Genomic DNA, 18,410 nt, shown 5'->3' with positions numbered 1-18,410 from the left:
GGACATTTTATATCGGATGATGTGATTGGAGCACAGACTTTTACATGGTGATAATTAGAGATGAGCGAATCGAACCAGGCGAACCGGAATTCGAGTCGAATTTCAGTAAATATTCGATTCGCGTCGAATCCGAAATTTTGCCTACTTCGGGTGCGCGAATCGAACATTTCCCGATCAGCCGGCAAAAGTGTCCCTGCAGTGAGCTCCGCTATTTCTGACAGTTCTCTGACAGAAGGAACACATGTTTAGCGGTTGAAACATTGTATCTATTAGTTTCCATTTAGGATACAGATGTTTCAACCGCTGTACATGTGAAGAAGCTGTCAGAGAACTGTCAGAAATAGAGGAACTCTGCACATACACTTTTTGCCGGCTTGGAATTATTCTTCTTTTCATCCTACTTCTTCTTCTTCTTCATCCTCATCCTCAGAAGAAGAAGAAGAGGATGAGGATGAAGAAGAAGAAGAAGAAGTAGGATGAAAATAAGAATAATTCCAAGCCGGCAAAAAGTGTATCTGCAGAGCTCCTCTAAGTGTATCTGCAGAGCTCCTCTAAGTGTATCTGCAGAATAGAGGAACTCTGCACATACACTTTTTGCTGGAAACCGCTGTATGGAGGGAATGTCCCATAACTGTCAGAAATAGACTATTTATGACAGTTCTGGGACATTCACTCCATACAGCGGTTTCAACCGCTGTATGGAGGGAATGTCATAGAACTGTCAGAAATAGACTATTAATGACAGTTCTGGGACTGTCCTTCCATACAGCGGTTGAAACATTGTATCTATTTGTTTCCATAAATGGATCCATTTATGGAAACAAATAGATACAATGTTTCAACCGCTGTATGGAGTGAATGTCACAGAACTGTCAGAAATAGACAGAAACTGTCACAGAACTGTCCTTCTTCTCATCCTTCTCCTTCTTCTCATCCTTCTTCTCATCCTTCTCCTTCTTCTCATCCTTCTTCTCATCCTTCTCCTTCTTCTCATCCTTCTCCTTCTTCTCATCCTTCTCCTTCTTCTCATCCTTCTCCTTCTTCTCATCCTTCTCCTTCTCCTTCTTCTCATCCTTCTCCTTCTTCTCATCCTTCTCCTTCTTCTCATCCTTCTTCTCATCCTTCTCCTTCTTCTCATCCTTCTCCTTCTTCTCATCCTTCTCCTTCTTCTCATCCTTCTCCTTCTTCTCATCCTTCTCCTTCTTCTCATCCTTCTCCTTCTTCTCATCCTTCTCCTTCTCCTTCTTCTCATCCTTCTCCTTCTTCTCATCCTTCTCCTTCTTCTCATCCTTCTCATTCTTCTCATCCTTCTCCTTCTTCTCATCCTTCTCCTTCTCCTTCTTCTCATCCTTCTCCTTCTTCTCATCCTTCTCCATCTTCTCATCCTTCTCCTTTTCCTTCTTCTCATCCTTCTCCTTCTGCTTCTCCTTCTTCTCATCCTTCTCCTTCTTCTCATCCTTCTCCTTCTTCTCATCCTTCTCCTTCTTCTCATCCTTCTCCTTCTTCTCATCCTTCTCCTTCTCCTTCTTCTCATCCTTCTCCTTCTTCTCATCCTTCTCCTTCTCCTCATCCTTCTCCTTCTTCTCATCCTTCTCCTTCTCCTTCTTCTCATCCTTCTCCTTCTCCTTCTTCTCATCCTTCTCCATCTTCTCATCCTTCTCCTTCTTCTCATCCTTCTCCTTCTGCTTCTCCTTCTTCTCATCCTTCTCCTTCTTCTCATCCTTCTCCTTCTGCTTCTCCTTCTCCTTCTTCTCATCCTTCTCCTTCTTCTCATCCTTCTCCTTCTCCTTCTTCTCATCCTTCTCCTTCTCCTTCTCCTCATCCTTCTCCTTCTTCTCATCCTTCTTCTCATCCTTCTCCTTCTTCTCATCCTTCTCCTTCTTCTCATCCTTCTCCTTCTTCTCATCCTTCTCCTTCTCCTTCTTCTCATCCTTCTCCTTCTCCTTCTTCTCATCCTTCTCCTTCTCCTTCTTCTCATCCTTCTCCTTCTCCTTCTTCTCATCCTTCTCCTTCTTCTCATCCTTCTCCTTCTTCTCATCCTTCTCCTTCTCCTCATCCTTCTCCTTCTCCTTCTTCTCATCCTTCTCCTTCTCCTTCTTCTCATCCTTCTCCTTCTTCTCATCCTTCTCCTTCTTCTCATCCTTCTCCTTCTCCTTCTTCTCATCCTTCTCCTTCTTCTCATCCTTCTCCTTCTCCTTCTTCTCATCCTTCTCCTTCTTCTCATCCTTCTTCTTCTCCTCATCCTTCTCCTTCTTCTCATCCTTCTCCTTCTCCTTCTTCTCATCCTTCTCCTTCTCCATCTTCTCATCCTTCTCCTTCTTCTCATCCTTCTCCTCATCCTTCTCCTTCTCCTTCTTCTCATCCTTCTCCTTCTTCTCCTTCTTCTCATCCTTCTCCTCATCCTTCTCCTTCTCCTTCTTCTCATCCTTCTCCTTCTTCTCATCCTTCTCCTTCTTCTCATCCTTCTCCTTCTCCATCTTCTCATCCTTCTCCTTCTTCTCATCCTTCTCCTTCTTCTCATCCTTCTCCTTCTCCTCATCCTTCTCCTTCTCCTTCTTCTCATCCTTCTCCTTCTTCTCATCCTTCTCCTTCTCCATCTTCTCATCCTTCTCCTTCTTCTCATCCTTCTCCTTCTTCTCATCCTTCTCCTTTTCCTTCTTCTCATCCTTCTCCTTCTCCTTCTTCTCATCCTTCTCCTTCTTCTCATCCTTCTCCTTCTTCTCATCCTTCTCCTTCTTCTCATCCTTCTCCTTCTCCTTCTTCTCATCCTTCTCCTTCTCCTTCTTCTCATCCTTCTCCTTCTCCTTCTCCTTCCTCATCTCCAAGGGCATTTAAATTAAAGGTACAGTGTTCTGCACTAATTTAAAGGCTCTCTGAAGCCTAGAAACCCTTTTTATAAGTCATCTTCGTAGCGGAGAAATTCGCATCGAATCGAATTTCATACTGGAATTCGCCGAATCAGCCGAATCGAATTTTTCAATTCTTCGCTCATCTCTAGTGATAATAATGTGATAACATCCTCCAACTTTGGACCCTTAAACAGAAAGTGATAATGAGGGAGGAGTCAATACCCCAATGATGGTGGTCTTCAGGATCAGTCCAGTCTTCATCTTGGTTGTTCTCCCCCCATCCTCACTCTCTGACCTCTGGTGGGGCTCAGCCCCGCTGTTCATCATGACTAAATCATGGACTAAATAAGGAAGTGCAGTACTTCTTGTGTGGGGAAGATGGCGATGAGTGATAGAGGGGGTGGGGACCCTCGTCCTATAATCCCCTCATCACTGTCCCTCCTATAAAAGACAGTTCTGGTTGTTTCCTCACTCTCTGACTAAGGTCCATGAATAAAGAAATGACCTGGTAGGAGATCAGAGGAGCCATTTCCTAGTTCCCTTGAGGGTGGAATTGTAGGCTCCTCAGAGACCAAGCTGCCTGATGTGGGCGGAGTCCTGGTTTGGGGGAACCAATCAGCTCCTGTCTAGTAATCCTCTTTGTCTTTGTATTTTAGTCCATGGCCGGGAGATGAGGAAAACCTCCGAGGATTGTCTCACTTTGTCTCCAGACTGGAAAGTAGAAGATGAGGACATCACACAGTATAGTCCAGGAGAAAACCCGGCTCCCTCCAATGTCCATCCGGCACCACCCAGTGTAGATGGACCATCGGATTCCTCGTATCCTGAGGAACCTCAGACTGTGCGGGACCGGGCCGACCTTCCAACAGGGAAGAGGTTCTCCTGTACTGAGTGCGGGAAAGGTTTCCATTATAAATCCCAACTTAATAGGCATAAAAGATGTCACACGGGCGAGAAGCCGTATTCCTGTCCAGAGTGTGGGAAATGTTTTTCACATAAGTGCCATCTTGACATACATCAGAGATCTCACACGGGGGAGAAGCCGTATTCCTGTCCTGAGTGTGGAAAATGTTTTTCAGTGAAGTGCAGTCTTTACAACCATCAGAGATCTCACACGGGGGAGAAGCCGTATTCCTGCCCTGAGTGCGGGAAATGTTTTTCTCATAAGTCACATCTTGACACACATCAGAGAACTCACACGGGGGATAAGCCATATTCCTGCCCTGACTGCGGGAAATGTTTTTCACAGAAGTCCAGTCTTTACAAACATCAGAGATCTCACACAGGAGAGAAGTTCTATTCCTGTCCTGAGTGCGGGAAATGTTTTTCACATAAGTCACATCTTGACACACATCAGAGATCGCACACAGGGGAGAAACCGTATTCCTGTTCTGAGTGTGCAAAATGTTTTTCACAGACGTCCAGTCTCTACAAACATCAGAAATCTCACACGGGGGAGAAGCCGTATTCCTGTCCTGAGTGCGGGAAACGTTTTGCAGAGAAGTCCAATCTTTACAAACATCAGATATCTCACACGGGGGAGAAGCCATATTCCTGTCCTGAGTGCGGGAAACATTTTGCACAGAAGTACCAACTTTACACACATCAGAGAATGCACACGGGGGAGAAGCCGTATTCCTGTCCTGAGTGTGGGAAATGTTTTTCATGGAAGTTCCATCTTTCCAGGCATCAGAGATCTCACACGGGGGAGAAGCCGTATTCCTGTCCTGAGTGCGGGAAACGTTTTGCACAGAAGTACCAACTTTATCCACATCAGAGAATGCACACAGGGGAGAAGCCATATTCCTGTCCTGAGTGTGGGAAATGTTTTTCTGTGAAGTGCCATCTTTCCAAGCATCAAAGATCTCACATGGGGGAGAAGCAATATTCCTGTCCTGAGTGAGGGAAATGTTTTGCACAAAAAACAGATCATGTCACACATGAAAGGTCTCACACGGGTGAGAAGCCATATTCCTGTTTTGAGTGCGGGAAATGTTTTTTAGACAAGTCCAATCTTTACAAACATCAGAGATCTCATACGGGGGGAGAAGCCGTATTCCTGTCCTGAGTGCGGGAACTGTTTTTCACAGAACTCCTAGCTTTACAAACATCAGAGATCTCACACAGGGAGAAGCTGATTTCTACTTCTTAGTGAGGGAAATGTTCCTCACTGAAGTCCTGTCTTCCTGTACATCAGGGGTCCCACACAACCCTGGAGGCGTATTAGTGCCTTGAGTGTGGGAAATGTCTTCTAGATGAATGTTGCTGGACATCCCAGCTCTCATGTGGGGAAGAAGCACACCCTGATATACACCTCAGATATACTCCATGGCTGATCTTCATCATGGAAGAAACAGTTCCTAAGGAGATCAGAGGCCCCCAAAAACATGGATGAAGTGTGGGACCGGGTCGGCCATTGATGGCAGGAGAAAAAGAAAAATGGAGTCCTGCCCTGTGATTGGCTGAGTACAGTTTGTGGTGGGAGATTTCACAAACACTTGGAAGTTGATTATGATTACTTTGTGGACAAATGTTCCAAGCACTCATTAGGCCCACAGTTGAAGGTGAGGACAATACTTGCATGGTGGGGGATCACTGAAGAGGTGGGTGGTAATAAAATGTCCCAATTCTAGAAGAGTGACTGATGGTGTACACATGGAAGCAATGGAATTGTGTGTATACCGGGAATGAAGGAGTGATTGGTGAATGCACATATTGGGACTTTCCCGTGTCTTTCTCCATACATGTTTCTTCTTGTATGTTTCCCGTGATACAAATGTCTGTGTATATGATCGGCACATGATGGTCTGTCTATGACAAACGTTTCATTGATCTGATCATTTCCATGGTGATTGTGGACACATTGGCCCTGATTTACTAAGACGTGAGTCTACCAGCAGACTCTGACCATTCAGGCAGACTCAGTTAAATCAATGAGGACCTGTCAGTCCTCTGAGCGGCGTCTAGCAATCTCATTGCCGAACGTCTACTTTGCTGTTAGTAAATGTGGAATCACGTCTGGCACATTTTCAGCTGCAATACTGGATATGTTCGCTAGATGGCGCACAAGCGCGGGCTTTGTACCATTGGCGGTTTCCTGTTGGCATAAGAGAATACTTAGAATGTAACATAATTAGTACACCGAGATTAGAATTGTTTTTTTGCTGTTTCTCCAAAATGATGAGACAACTAATGCATTTACTAATGAATGTCATACATTCTATTTTCAGATGTTAAACATTTTCACACTTATATCTCCAATAATTGGGAATGTCCAGTTCTAAGTTCCCAATATAATGATATATCTCCCTTCTCTGTAATCATGTAACTATTCTATGTTAAGGTATTAATGTGCATGGGTTATACACATCACACATCTGGGGGTGCAGCGGTATGCTGGCAGCTATGGGTTAGTCATCCATCCATCCATCCATCCATTAGGGTGGGTGCCCAAATGGTCCTGGGGAGGAATTAGCTCAGCCACAGGAGCCAGAAAGGTTCTTAATAGTGTAGTACACTGTCACAAGGGTGGATGACCTTTCACGAGTTCATGCACTACTGTCCGTCACGGATTATCCACACGTGCCATTCATAGGCACTCTCTGAGTTGGTACTCTCACACCAAGGACATTCCATTATTCACGAATGATTAGATGAACTTTTTATTAACACCATTTACCATTTTACATCATCATTAATGGGCAGCACAGTGGCTTAGTGGTTAGCACATCTGCCTTGCAGTAAATGGGTCATGGGTTCGATTCCTGACCATGGCACCTCCTGCATGGAATTTGCATGTTCTCCCTGTGCTTGCATGGCTTTCCTCCAAGTACTCCAGTTTCCTCCCACACTCCAAAGACATGCTGGTAGGTGTATTGATTCCTCTCCAAATTGGCCCTAGTGTATGAATGTGAGTTAGGGACCTTAGATTGTACACCCCTTGAGGGTTAGGGACAGATGTGAATGTACAATATATGTGTAGAGCACTGCGTACATTGACAGCACTGTATGTTCTGTCTTGCATCGGTTGTACTTGTGGCGAGATTCGTTTAGACCCGGTCTGTAAGAATGTGTGCAGCAAGTTGAATGATCGCCTTAACAGATAGTTTACTCAATGAATAACAACTTCAGAGGTGTCTTCCAATGCTTCTTTATGCTTCCAGGTAGCAAAGGTATGAACATAAAGGTGTTTTCATAAGTCCATTTCCAGTGATGTCACACAGCTTTCTCACTCTACAGTGTCTTCATAACCACTAAACAAAAGGGGAGTTACAACAGGAAATGGAGGGTGGAAGCAACCAACTAGTCAGAAACAGCAGGGGTGTGTGGATGATACCAAATAGCATGATAACATAACATGTAATAACAACTGCTATACAGTAAAGCTGCGTGGCAGCACACTGTAAGAGTACCTAAAATAAATAAATGATTGCACTTTTTGGATTTTCCATGCGTTGATTGATAACATGCATTTATAGCGCTGCACTATTACTGTAACATATTTCTATTCTGGGACTGTTGCCAATACCCTGAGTGCTAGCTGCTACCTTCATATCTATACCTAGATTTATATTCATCTTGTGTAATACTGTTTTAGTCATGGACTTAATCATCCAGTGCTTATCTGTTCCTGTCCAAAATTTATGACGCTGGCCAGCTTGTGGAATGTGCGCACATAAAGAAACTCACACTGACACCTTTGGTCTGTGAAAACTTCTCTCTAATTTATTGAAATGAAACCGTGAGCTTATATATGAAAAATGATGCGAACATCACGTGATAACAGCATAAGCATTATATTAGTCTTTGATTGGTCACTTTACGGAAAACAATCTCCGTCATGGTATAGGTGTGATCTTCTTCAGTCTTATCTTAAAAAGAGAAAAACATTCTTTTGTCTTCCAAATCACACGATGGGAGGGGGTCTGTTCCTGTGAGCAAATATTTCTTAAGCAAGGATTTCTTAAAGTACCACAAAGCCCAGCAGGCAGAAAATATTCACACAACATATGTATTAAAGTATAAAAGTAAATATTTATAAAACTTATAGAAATAGCGTATATATATATATATATTCAATAGGAAACGAAATAGGCATTTTACCAAATCCATCACAATACCATTTTAGTAGTCTATATAATTTGACCAGCGCTCGCTGTATCATTATTTGTAAACAATGTAACTATTCTACATTGCAGCTCAAACTCTGTCTCCTCCAGTGGCTGAGTGGTTAGAACTCAGAACTTACAGCACTTGGGTCATGGGTTCTACTCCCACTCATGGCTGCATCTCAGTTTGCATGCTTTCTCTGCACGGGTGTGTTTCTGCCAACACTCCAAAGACATGCTGTTAGGGTAATTGGGCCTAGTATATGTAAAAAAACAAAAAATTGGTTGTTCAATCAGCTGACATTACCACCAACAGCAAAAAAACATCTGATTTTCGTCCCCTCTATGGCCAGCATTTTTACTTCTGTCCCTTACAGAGAGCTCTGCTATTATATTTTACATGAAAAGTATTGCGGTTGCCACATTGTATCCATTTTGGATAAAGATAGTTTTATTCAGATACAAATAGATACATTGTTGCAACCGCAAGACTTTTCATGTAAAATATAATAGAGGACTGGAATTCTTCTTCCCAAAAAAAGTGTCAAAACCCCCATTAAACAGCCGACCAATTAACCCACTAATGGTGCAAAAATTGGCCGATTTTTTTTTTTTCGGTCGATTTTCGACCCATCTATGGCCTGCATTAGATTGTAAGCTCCTTGACATTTGGACATGAATGCCCAAATTATGGAGATCAATTTCTAGGGTTCTGTCAGTGCCAGGAATATAGATCAATTAATTAAGATTTTGGCTACTGACTAGAAAGTGGAAAGGGAGTGAATCTTACCTGCGTCCTGTTCTTCTGACAAGTTTGAAATTTTCAATTTTCCTTCTGTTTATATTTCATTACAACTTTATCTTCTCTAAGGCTGCGTTCACACTAGCTTTGTCAGCAGGTGTCAGACAGGCATTTGGTTAGCGTTTTTATGCTTCTCAAACGCCTATGAAAATTCTGCACATGGCAGCACACAGCGCTGTTCACACTGAAGCGTTAGCATTGCATCACAGCAAAACTGGCGCCTCCTGTCGAGTCATGAGGAATTGAAGCCTCGCATTCAAGTCTATGGTGCCGCTCCTCAAATGCCTGGCAGACGTTTGCGATGTGATTGCGAGGATTTTTTGGAGCGTCAATACAATTTAACTTCATTACAGGCATTTGTGGCACAGTTCTAACTCTTGGTAAATGCTTATCACATGCCTCAAAACCGCACATAGGGTGTTTGGGGAGCATTTGAGGAGCGTAACAAACGCTTCCCAGACACCTGTCCAATGCTATAGGGGCGTATGGCAAGAGTTAGAAATAAAGTCACGTGTGAAAGAGCCCTTAAATCTCTCTCCTTATACATCTTGACCCCACCCCCTCTGTCATCACCTGTCCCCCTTCCCCCTGTCATCACCTGTCCCCCACCCCCCTGTCATCACCTGTTTCCTCCCCCATCCCTGTCATCATCTGTCCCCCTCCCCCACCCCTGTCATCACCTGTTCCCCTCCCCCCCGTCATCACCTGTTCCATCTGCCAATCTATGTATCCCCGCCCCACTCTTTTTATGTAACTATTTATTGATCTTGTTAATGTGTCTCATTTCCTATCACCTCCAGCTCAGATCTCACATTATTATACGATTGCTGATTGTATATCACCTCTAGTCTGATTGAATTCACAATTCCTGGTCAGTCCCGTTCCCTGACCTCTAATAACCTTTAGGGCCAGTTCACACTACATGTGTTTCAGTTGCTTTTTTTGCATCCAAAACGCACAGAAAGAAGGTTATATGGTTGTCAATGTCATAGTTCACATCAGCGCTTGCAGTTCCAGTGCGTTGCAGGTGCTGCCAAAAAAGTCAACCAGGCTGCATTGTTTATGCATAGAACTGTACTGGAACACGGTAAAACGCCCTGGAACGCACATGTCCCTAATTAAATTTTAGAAAAAGAGAAGGGGAAAAATTAACTGGAATGCATAAAAAAATGCACTGGAACACGTCAAAAATGCATCCAAACTGCACTGGAACACACCAAAAACACATCCAAAATGCATTGGAACACACAAACAACGCATCCAAAATGCAGTGGAACACACCAAAAACACATCCAAAATGCTCTATGGGGACACAGCAGCTGTATGAACACAGGTTGTCACCTGACAGGTGTGAAGGCGTGGGGAAGTGGCCCTGAATGCTCACTGTCTGTGTTCAGGGCTGTACACCTGCACACATATGCTTATCAAATTATGACCTGCAGCAATTCCATAGTGTAACATAGGTTGCTTGCAAACGGCGATAGACACAAAAACAAACCACTGATTCCCACGCTACAGGCCACAGCACCCATGTGAATGAGCCCCAAGACTTCCATTTCACACACAGCTTTATTTATGAACTCAGTACAGTTTTATCATTTAGATTTCACAGAAATATGGTTGGGATTATGTCCATTAATAAGGTTTTTAGTGTATTTTTACCATAAATATAATTTGGATATTTTCTCTGGCGGTGGGGGGCTGTCAGGGATGCTGTACGGGGCCCTGTGATATCTAACAGTGGCCCTGGGTGTATGCTTGTGTCTATGCCACCTGTATAGTTAGGAAGAACCTTGAACCTCTGCTATGTACCTCAATGTGTCTAGGAATTGGACATGTTTTCAACTGAAAATACAACAATTATTAGTAATGTTTCCCCAGCAAATGAGGATCAGCTCCTCGGTGGAGAACAGCGATCTCGCCATGTCCAGATGTGGTCTGGAATTCCACAAAAGAACAATTCACAAAACTAAAACATAGACTTGTAAATGACCACTAAACTCTCCTAACTACACTCCCATCCGCTCACACTCCCCACTACGACTTCCGGGTGTGAGCAAACGTCCTTCCCCAAATGTCATGACGTATTTCCGGTATGACAGCTGCTCCTCCAACAGCCGTCTTGGTGTTGATTTATGCACCATAGCAATTTTACATGTGGCTCCATTGTGTATATGACATTTGCAAATATATGTTTGCAGTTATATTTGTGGATTTGGCATTGGTGAATGTATGCTTGCAGCTATACTGTGTATATGACATTGGTGAATGTGTGCTTGCAGCTATACTGTGTATATGACATTGGTGAATGTGTGCTTGCAGCTCTACTGTGTATATGACATTGGTGAATGTATGCTTGCAGCTATACTGTGTATATGACATTGGTGAATGTGTGCTTGCAGCTATACTGTGTATATGACATTGGTGAATGTGTGCTTGCAGCTATACTGTGTGTATATGACATTGGTGAATGTATGCTTGCAGCTATACTGTGTATATGACATTGGTGAATGTGTGCTTGCAGCTATACTGTGTGTATATGACATTGGTGAATGTATGCTTGCAGCTATACTGTGTATATGACATTGGTGAATGTATGCTTGCAGCTCTACTGTGTATATGACATTGGTGAATGTGTGCTTGCAGCTATACTCTGTATATGACATTGGTGAATGTATGCTTGCACTATACTGTGTATATGACATTGGTGAATGTATGCTTGCAGCTCTACTGTGTATATGACATTGGTGACTGTATGCTTGCAGCTATACTGTGTATATGACATTGGCGAATATATATTTGCCAGTAAAGGCCCAAAGTCAACATAAATTGGAGGCCCAATTTATTACTGTTAAGAGGATTGTAGAAAAAGAATAGCTAGCTGCACATTGAACACGACCTATTCATTGGTACAGAACATGATCTTGTGGTGCAATAGAGGGCTTTTGGTTTGTTTGGACATACTTGCACATGTGCGCTCTAACAAGGAAGATTTGGGCATATTATATAGCTAACAACAATAAGTGTTAGGGGTGCTAGTACATTTATTTATGGTATTTATATAGCGCTGTCAATTTACACAGTGCTTTACATATATATGTTGTAAATTCACATCAGTCCCTAACCCTCAAGGGGTGTACTATCTAAGGTCCCTAACTTACATTCATATATATACTAGGGCCAATTTTGACAGGATCCAATTAACCTACCAGCATGTCTTTAGAGTGTGGAAGGAAACAGGAGTACCCAGAGGAAACCCACACAGACACAGGGAAAACATGCAAACTCCAGGCAGGAGGTGCCATGGTTGGGATTTGAACCAACAACCCTAGTACTACCAGGCAGAAGTGCTAACAATTTAGCCACTGTGCTACATTCAACTAGAACATGAAATAATCCCCCCCCAAAAAAATACATAGTCCAAATGTTTATTGATCAAATACACATTCCACATTTATTTGGACAGCAACAACAAGTAGGTACATTTAATTTCTTGGTAAAAAAAAAAAAAAAAGCAGGATTGATGTTGCTAAAATAGAACGGTCCTGCTCATAAGAGCTTACAATCTAAAAGATTATACTTCTAATGAACTGTGCTTTCACAGGTTACAGCAGGAAACAAACAGTTAATATAAATCACGTATTAGGCTTATCTATCCACAAAACAAGCTGCAGATCAAAATATCAATATAAAAATACATACGTGCCAAAATAACACCTCCCACCTCCCCAAATCCCCGACACATACATTTCTTATCAGGTTTGTCTGAAAACTGCATTTCAGTCTAAATAAAGCAAACTTGGAAGAGCAGAGCAATGGACATGTGTTAGGATTACAATGCAAAGATAATAAACACACAATCATTGTACAATAACACACAAACACACCTTAGAAGAAAGAACATGCAAAACATTTACAGCCCACATCAAAACACAGCATGAGTGTGGCCTGGGGCAATTCACCACAATATCTCTTCCTCCCCCAAACACAGCGTGAGTGTGGCCTGGGGCAATTCACCACAATATCTCTTCCTCCCCAAACCACCACAGACAAGGACTTGCAGAAATAATGTAGCCTGTGCAAGGAAAAAATCAGCCCCAACTGCATCTCTTTATATAAGGTAGGCCACACCCACCACTGTCATTCATTGGGTCAGAGAAAGTGTTTGCACCTGATGAATCCTCTTCCCACCTGCGGTAACCCTTGGTATACAGGCCCCACAAATTAGAGTCAGAAAGAAAGCCACAGTGACGTGTACCTGTGCAGCATACAACAGAACATTGAACAGGGATGTGAAAGGGAACCCTATTGGCAATATTTCTTGGCTCTATGGGCACACTTCACTCCAGGTTATCACATGAGTTAAGGCAGTCACATGACCACATCTCGCATGCAATACTGAAAATGTCAATTCACTTTTGCTAGTATGCGGCATTTCCCATAAATCGGAAAAACACTCAGGAAATCAAACATAAAAAGGCCTTACACTGCTGTCACATCAAAGCCGATTTGGCATTGTAACCCGTGTGTGTCACCTTGTGTGTCTGTACCCAGGCCAAACATTCCAGGGGGTGGAGACTTCTGATCCGGGGGCGGAGACTTCTGATCTGGGCCATATGGGGGATTTCTGTTATCATTATGATTTAAAAAGGAGCCAAACAACTATGTGATTATAAATGGCTTCATATGATCACTATCCCAATAAAAGACAGTTTTTTGGCAGATCAGTCATATTTTCAATATGAATACCAAAATGTCACAATTTCTGCCAGGGTATGCAAACTTTTGAACATAACTGTGTATATATATATATATGTCTATATGTATGTGTGTGTGTGTGTATATATATATATATACACTGTATATGTGTGTGTGTTTATGTATATGTGTATATAGTGTGTATATATAATAAAATATATAATGCTCAGTACATAATTGTCATAAAATAATGATGTTGATCACTGAAATTAATAACAAAAGTATGAATACAAATACACCGTGTTTCAAATTATTATGCAAATGATATTTTTGTCATTTCCCTCAATAATTGATGTAAATAATAGTCGGCATAATTCTCAGGTTACAACTAGAAGAGTACAATTCACATTTTATTGAACAAACCTCCTAATGATAACAGGATTTTTGTTCCAAATTATTCCGCACAGGAAGTTTCAAAACACTTTATAGGTTGTAAAGAACTGAAAATTGTCATTTGTTGTGTTTGCAGCATATTTACTGAAATCAAAAGCTATTTCAATCAAACGTTTAACAACATTGTAACTTTGTAAACATTTGAAGCGGTCACGTTACATTGTAACATAGGAGCCCTTATCTGATAGCAGATCACAAGTCTTGCATCCATTGAACTTGGGAGTTTTTGGACAGTTTCTGCTTGAATTTGTTTGCAAGATGTCAGAATAGCCTCCCAGAGCTGCTGTTTGGATGTAAACTGCCTCCCACCCTCATAGATCTTTTGCTTGAGGATGCTCCAAAGGTTCTCAATAGGATTGAGCCAGGGGAGGATGGAGGCCACACCATGACTCTCTCTCCATTTATCCCCATAGCAGCCATTGATGCAGAGGTATTCATTGCAGCATGAGATGGTGCATTGTCATGCATGAAGATGATTTTATTACAGAAAGCAGAGTTCTTCCTTCTGTACCAGGGAAGAAAGTGGTCAGTCATAAACTCCACATACTTTGCAGAGGTCATCTTTACACCTTCGGGGACCCTAAAGGGGCCGACCAGCTCTGTTCCCATGATTCCGGCCCAAAACATGACTCCACCACCACCTTGCTGACGTCACAGCCTTGTTGGAACAGGGTGGCCGTCCACCAACCATCCACTACTCCATCCATCTGGACCATCCAGGGTTGCACGGCACTCATCAGTGAACAGGACTGTTTGAAAATGAGTCTTCATGTATTTTTCTGCCCAATGCAGCCGTTCCTGCTTGTGAGCATTGGTTAGGGGTGGCCGAATAGAAGGTTTATGCACAGTTGCAGGACTCTGGAGGACTCTACACCTTGATGTCCGTGGGACTCCAGAGGCACCAGCAGCTTCAAATATCTGTTTGCTGCTATGTAATGGGATTTTAGCAGCTGCTCTCTTGATCCGATGCATGGATCTGGCAGAAATCTTCCTCAATGTGCCTTTATCTGCACCAACCCGTCTGTGCTCTGAATCAGCCACAAATCTCTTCATAGTGCGATGATCACGCTTAGATTTTCGTGAAATATTGAATGTTTTCATACCTCGTCCAAGGCATCGAACTATTTCACTCTTTTCAGCAGCAGAGATCCTTTTTCTTCCCCATATTGCTTGAAAATGGTTCTCTGCTTAATAATGTGGAACGCCGTCCTTTAGGAGTTTTTCCTTAAATTGGGCTCACCGGTAAATCTAATTATCACAGGTGTCCCAGATTGTTTTCAGTGATCAAAAGAGCCCTGACACACAATGCCATCCATGAGTTACACTGAAAAACAAAAGATTTAATCTTTGTGACACTTAAATGGAATTTGCAGAATAATTTGGAACACGGTGTAGTAATAAATCCATGATTCAGCTTTACCTGTACATTGTGATTAGAGCATATCGATCTTTTGCTGAGTGATTTGCATTAAATCCATGTTATTAGAGCTCTTAAAATGCTTCAGCAACTCTTTAGAACTCTTTCCAAGTGATCAGATGGGTTTAGAGGAATATTATGAGGAAGTATTGTGTTCGATGTGTCAGAATTGTAACAACGGCAGTGGAGAGAGGAACGTCAAACAATCAATCAACAGCAGAGGCTGCTCAGATGGCGGTGGAATGCACGCCGGTATGTAACCACTAATGGGTGCCTGCTCAATGCGTTCCAGCCGCCATCTTTACTTGTCACTGGAGGGCATATCACAGGAGGTGCAACCGAGAAGCCTCTGAAACCGCCCATATGTAAATCCGAACAGACGGAGGGCGGCTGCACACAGCCACAGTCTACTGCTCACTGCATCGTCACTTGTGGGACGGAGAGCCCAGGAACCAACACCTCCATCTCACAACACAAGGAGGGATGGAGGGGCACAGCGTCCACCTTGCACTAGATGGAAGAGTTTATGGATTATGATCCAAAGGAGGAAGGAAAAAAAGGGGGGAATTATGCAAATAACTTAAAAAATAAAATAAATGATTAACGAACAATTGATGGACCACAACACTGGTAAATTGAATTGATGATGCGACGTACAGTGAAGATGCCGATTTCCTTGCGATTTGAAAAACTTCTGACAGATCTCTATGCAAATCGTCACAAAAGTAGTACATGTACTACTATAGAAATCAGTGTCGGAAACGCACCCATGTGACCGCTCTAATAGCAGACAATAGGGTGCAACTTGACATACGATTTGCAATCCTCATGTCATGCAAATCACATGCCAAGTCGCACTCAATGTTACTGCTATTAGAGCGTTCATGTTGGTGTGGTTCAAACTTGGTTGGAGCTGCAACAATTTCTAAATAATGAATATACTACTTTTCATGTGATTTGCAGAGAGATCTGTGTCAGATGTGTTGCAGATCGCACTTTAAATCAGCATGTCCCCCGACTTTGAAATCATGTGACTTCACTGTAAGTCCCATGATGTGACCGTAGTGTAAGTCGCACCACTTCAAAATCCGCTTTGATGTGACTGTGGAGTTAGCCCCCAGTCACATTGGGTGCAATTTTGCATACAATTTGCAAGTCGCAGGGCATGCAAATCGAATGCCAAGTCACATCCAGAGTGCACAATTTCAGGTGCGATTTGAGAATTGAAATTGTACCGGATATCGGATCTAATGAATGTGGATGTGAGTGTCTTAACGTAAGCGATTTGCTGCAGCACAATTTCAAAAGTAGTTCTTGTCTAACTTTTTCAGCATTTTGTAGCGATTTCACATATAGACTACTATAGAAATCGCAATAACTCATTGGTAAATCTACAGAAAATACGGTGAAAAAAAAGCAAAATTTAAATCACATCTAGTGTGAGCCAAGCAGGCAATCCAACAAAGGAAATAAATCTTTGAAGGCATGCGGTATCTGCATGCTCAGATAAGGGTCTGTTGTGGATATGCCGGGGGGGGGGGGGGGGGGACTCCATGCCATTATTTTATTTTTAAATCCTTTTCTCTCACTCTTCTCATGGTTTGAAAAACCTTCCCAAAAAGTGGGTGGAGTGTAAACCAGCATTATCCAATCAATCATTAGTCCAGGCCCTTATCTCATCCCATCGTTTGACATTCACATAAGGTGCTACTTTAAAGGTGTTTGAACAGACAAGGCCTCATTCTAATTCACATTCTCGGGATCATTTAAACAGAAAGCAAAGATGCTGCCACCAGCACATGTATGTTAGGGTAGTCACACGGAGATCATGCAAATTCATTGCTGTGGTTGGGATTCAAACCAAAAAGCCTAGCGTTGTAAGATATGTTGGGGGGGGTGATCGCCGGTATTTGTATGACACCGCCCCTCACATAGCACACTAATAATATGTTGGGGGTGTGATCTCCGGTATTTGTATGACACCGCCCCTCACATAGCACACTAATAATATGTTGGGGGGTGTGATCTCCGGTATTTGTATGACACCGCCCCTCACATAGTACACTAATAATATGTTGGGGGGGTGTGATCTCCGGTATTTGTATGACACCGCCCCTCACATAGTACACTAATAATATGTTGGGGGGTGTGATCTCCGGTATTTGTATGACACCGCCCCTCACATAGTACACTAATAATATGTTGGGGGGTGTGATCTCCGGTATTTGTATGACACCGCCCCTCACATAGTACACTAATAATATGTTGGGGGTGTGATCTCCGGTATTTGTATGACACCGCCCCTCACATAGTACACTAATAATATGTTGGGGGGTGTGATCTCCGGTATTTGTATGACACCGCCCCTCACATAGTACACTAATAATATGTTGGGGGGTGTGATCTCCGGTATTTGTATGACACCGCCCCTCACATAGTACACTAATAATATGTTGGGGGTGTGATCTCCGGTATTTGTATGACACCGCCCCTCACATAGCACACTAATAATATGTTGGGGGGTGTGATCTCCGGTATTTGTATGACACCGCCCCTCACATAGCACACTAATAATATGTTGGGGGGTGTGATCTCCGGTATTTGTATGACACCGCCCCTCACATAGCACACTAATAATATGTTGGGGGTGTGATCTCCGGTATTTGTATGATACCGCCCCTCACATAGTACACTAATAATATGTTGGGGGTGTGATCTCCGGTATTTGTATGACACCGCCCCTCACATAGTACACTAATAATATGTTGGGGGAGGTGATCTCCGGTATTTGTATGACACCGCCCCTCACATAGTACACTAATAATATGTTGGGGGGGTGATCTCCGGTATTTGTATGACACCACCCCTCACATAGTACACTAATAATATGTTGGGGGGGTGTGATCTCCGGTATTTGTATGACACTGCCCCTCACATAGTACACTAATAATATGTTGGGGGTGTGATCTCCGGTATTTGTATGACACCGCCCCTCACATAGCACACTAATAATATGTTGGGGGGTGTGATCTCCGGTATTTGTATGACACCGCCCCTCACATAGCACACTAATAATATGTTGG

General features: G+C 42.8%; 2 protein-coding genes across 2 annotated transcripts in view; one reads left to right on the top strand and one right to left on the bottom strand.

Annotated features, from left to right (window-relative positions):
- LOC149434955 (uncharacterized) overlaps positions 1–6,560 on the top strand; it is a 78,233-nt gene extending 71,673 nt beyond the window's left edge. Inside the window, exon 6 of the mRNA XM_089663187.1 lies at positions 3,752–6,560. Coding sequence (XP_089519313.1) covers positions 3,752–4,752 — 1,001 coding nt within the window. The 3' untranslated portion in view covers positions 4,753–6,560. The remainder of the gene's footprint in view (positions 1–3,751) is intronic.
- Positions 1–18,410, bottom strand: part of LOC149434948 (uncharacterized) — a 120,662-nt gene that overhangs the window by 12,169 nt on the left and 90,083 nt on the right. The gene's annotated exons all lie outside the window — the stretch shown is intronic.

The sequence above is a fragment of the Staurois parvus genome, unplaced genomic scaffold (genome assembly GCF_062004578.1).
Source record: "Staurois parvus isolate SC_StPar_1 unplaced genomic scaffold, SC_StPar_1.0 ptg001636l, whole genome shotgun sequence".
Lineage (NCBI taxonomy): Eukaryota > Metazoa > Chordata > Amphibia > Anura > Ranidae > Staurois > Staurois parvus.
Note: the sequence above shows the minus strand (reverse complement) of the source record. Positions and strands in the feature narration are given on the sequence as shown.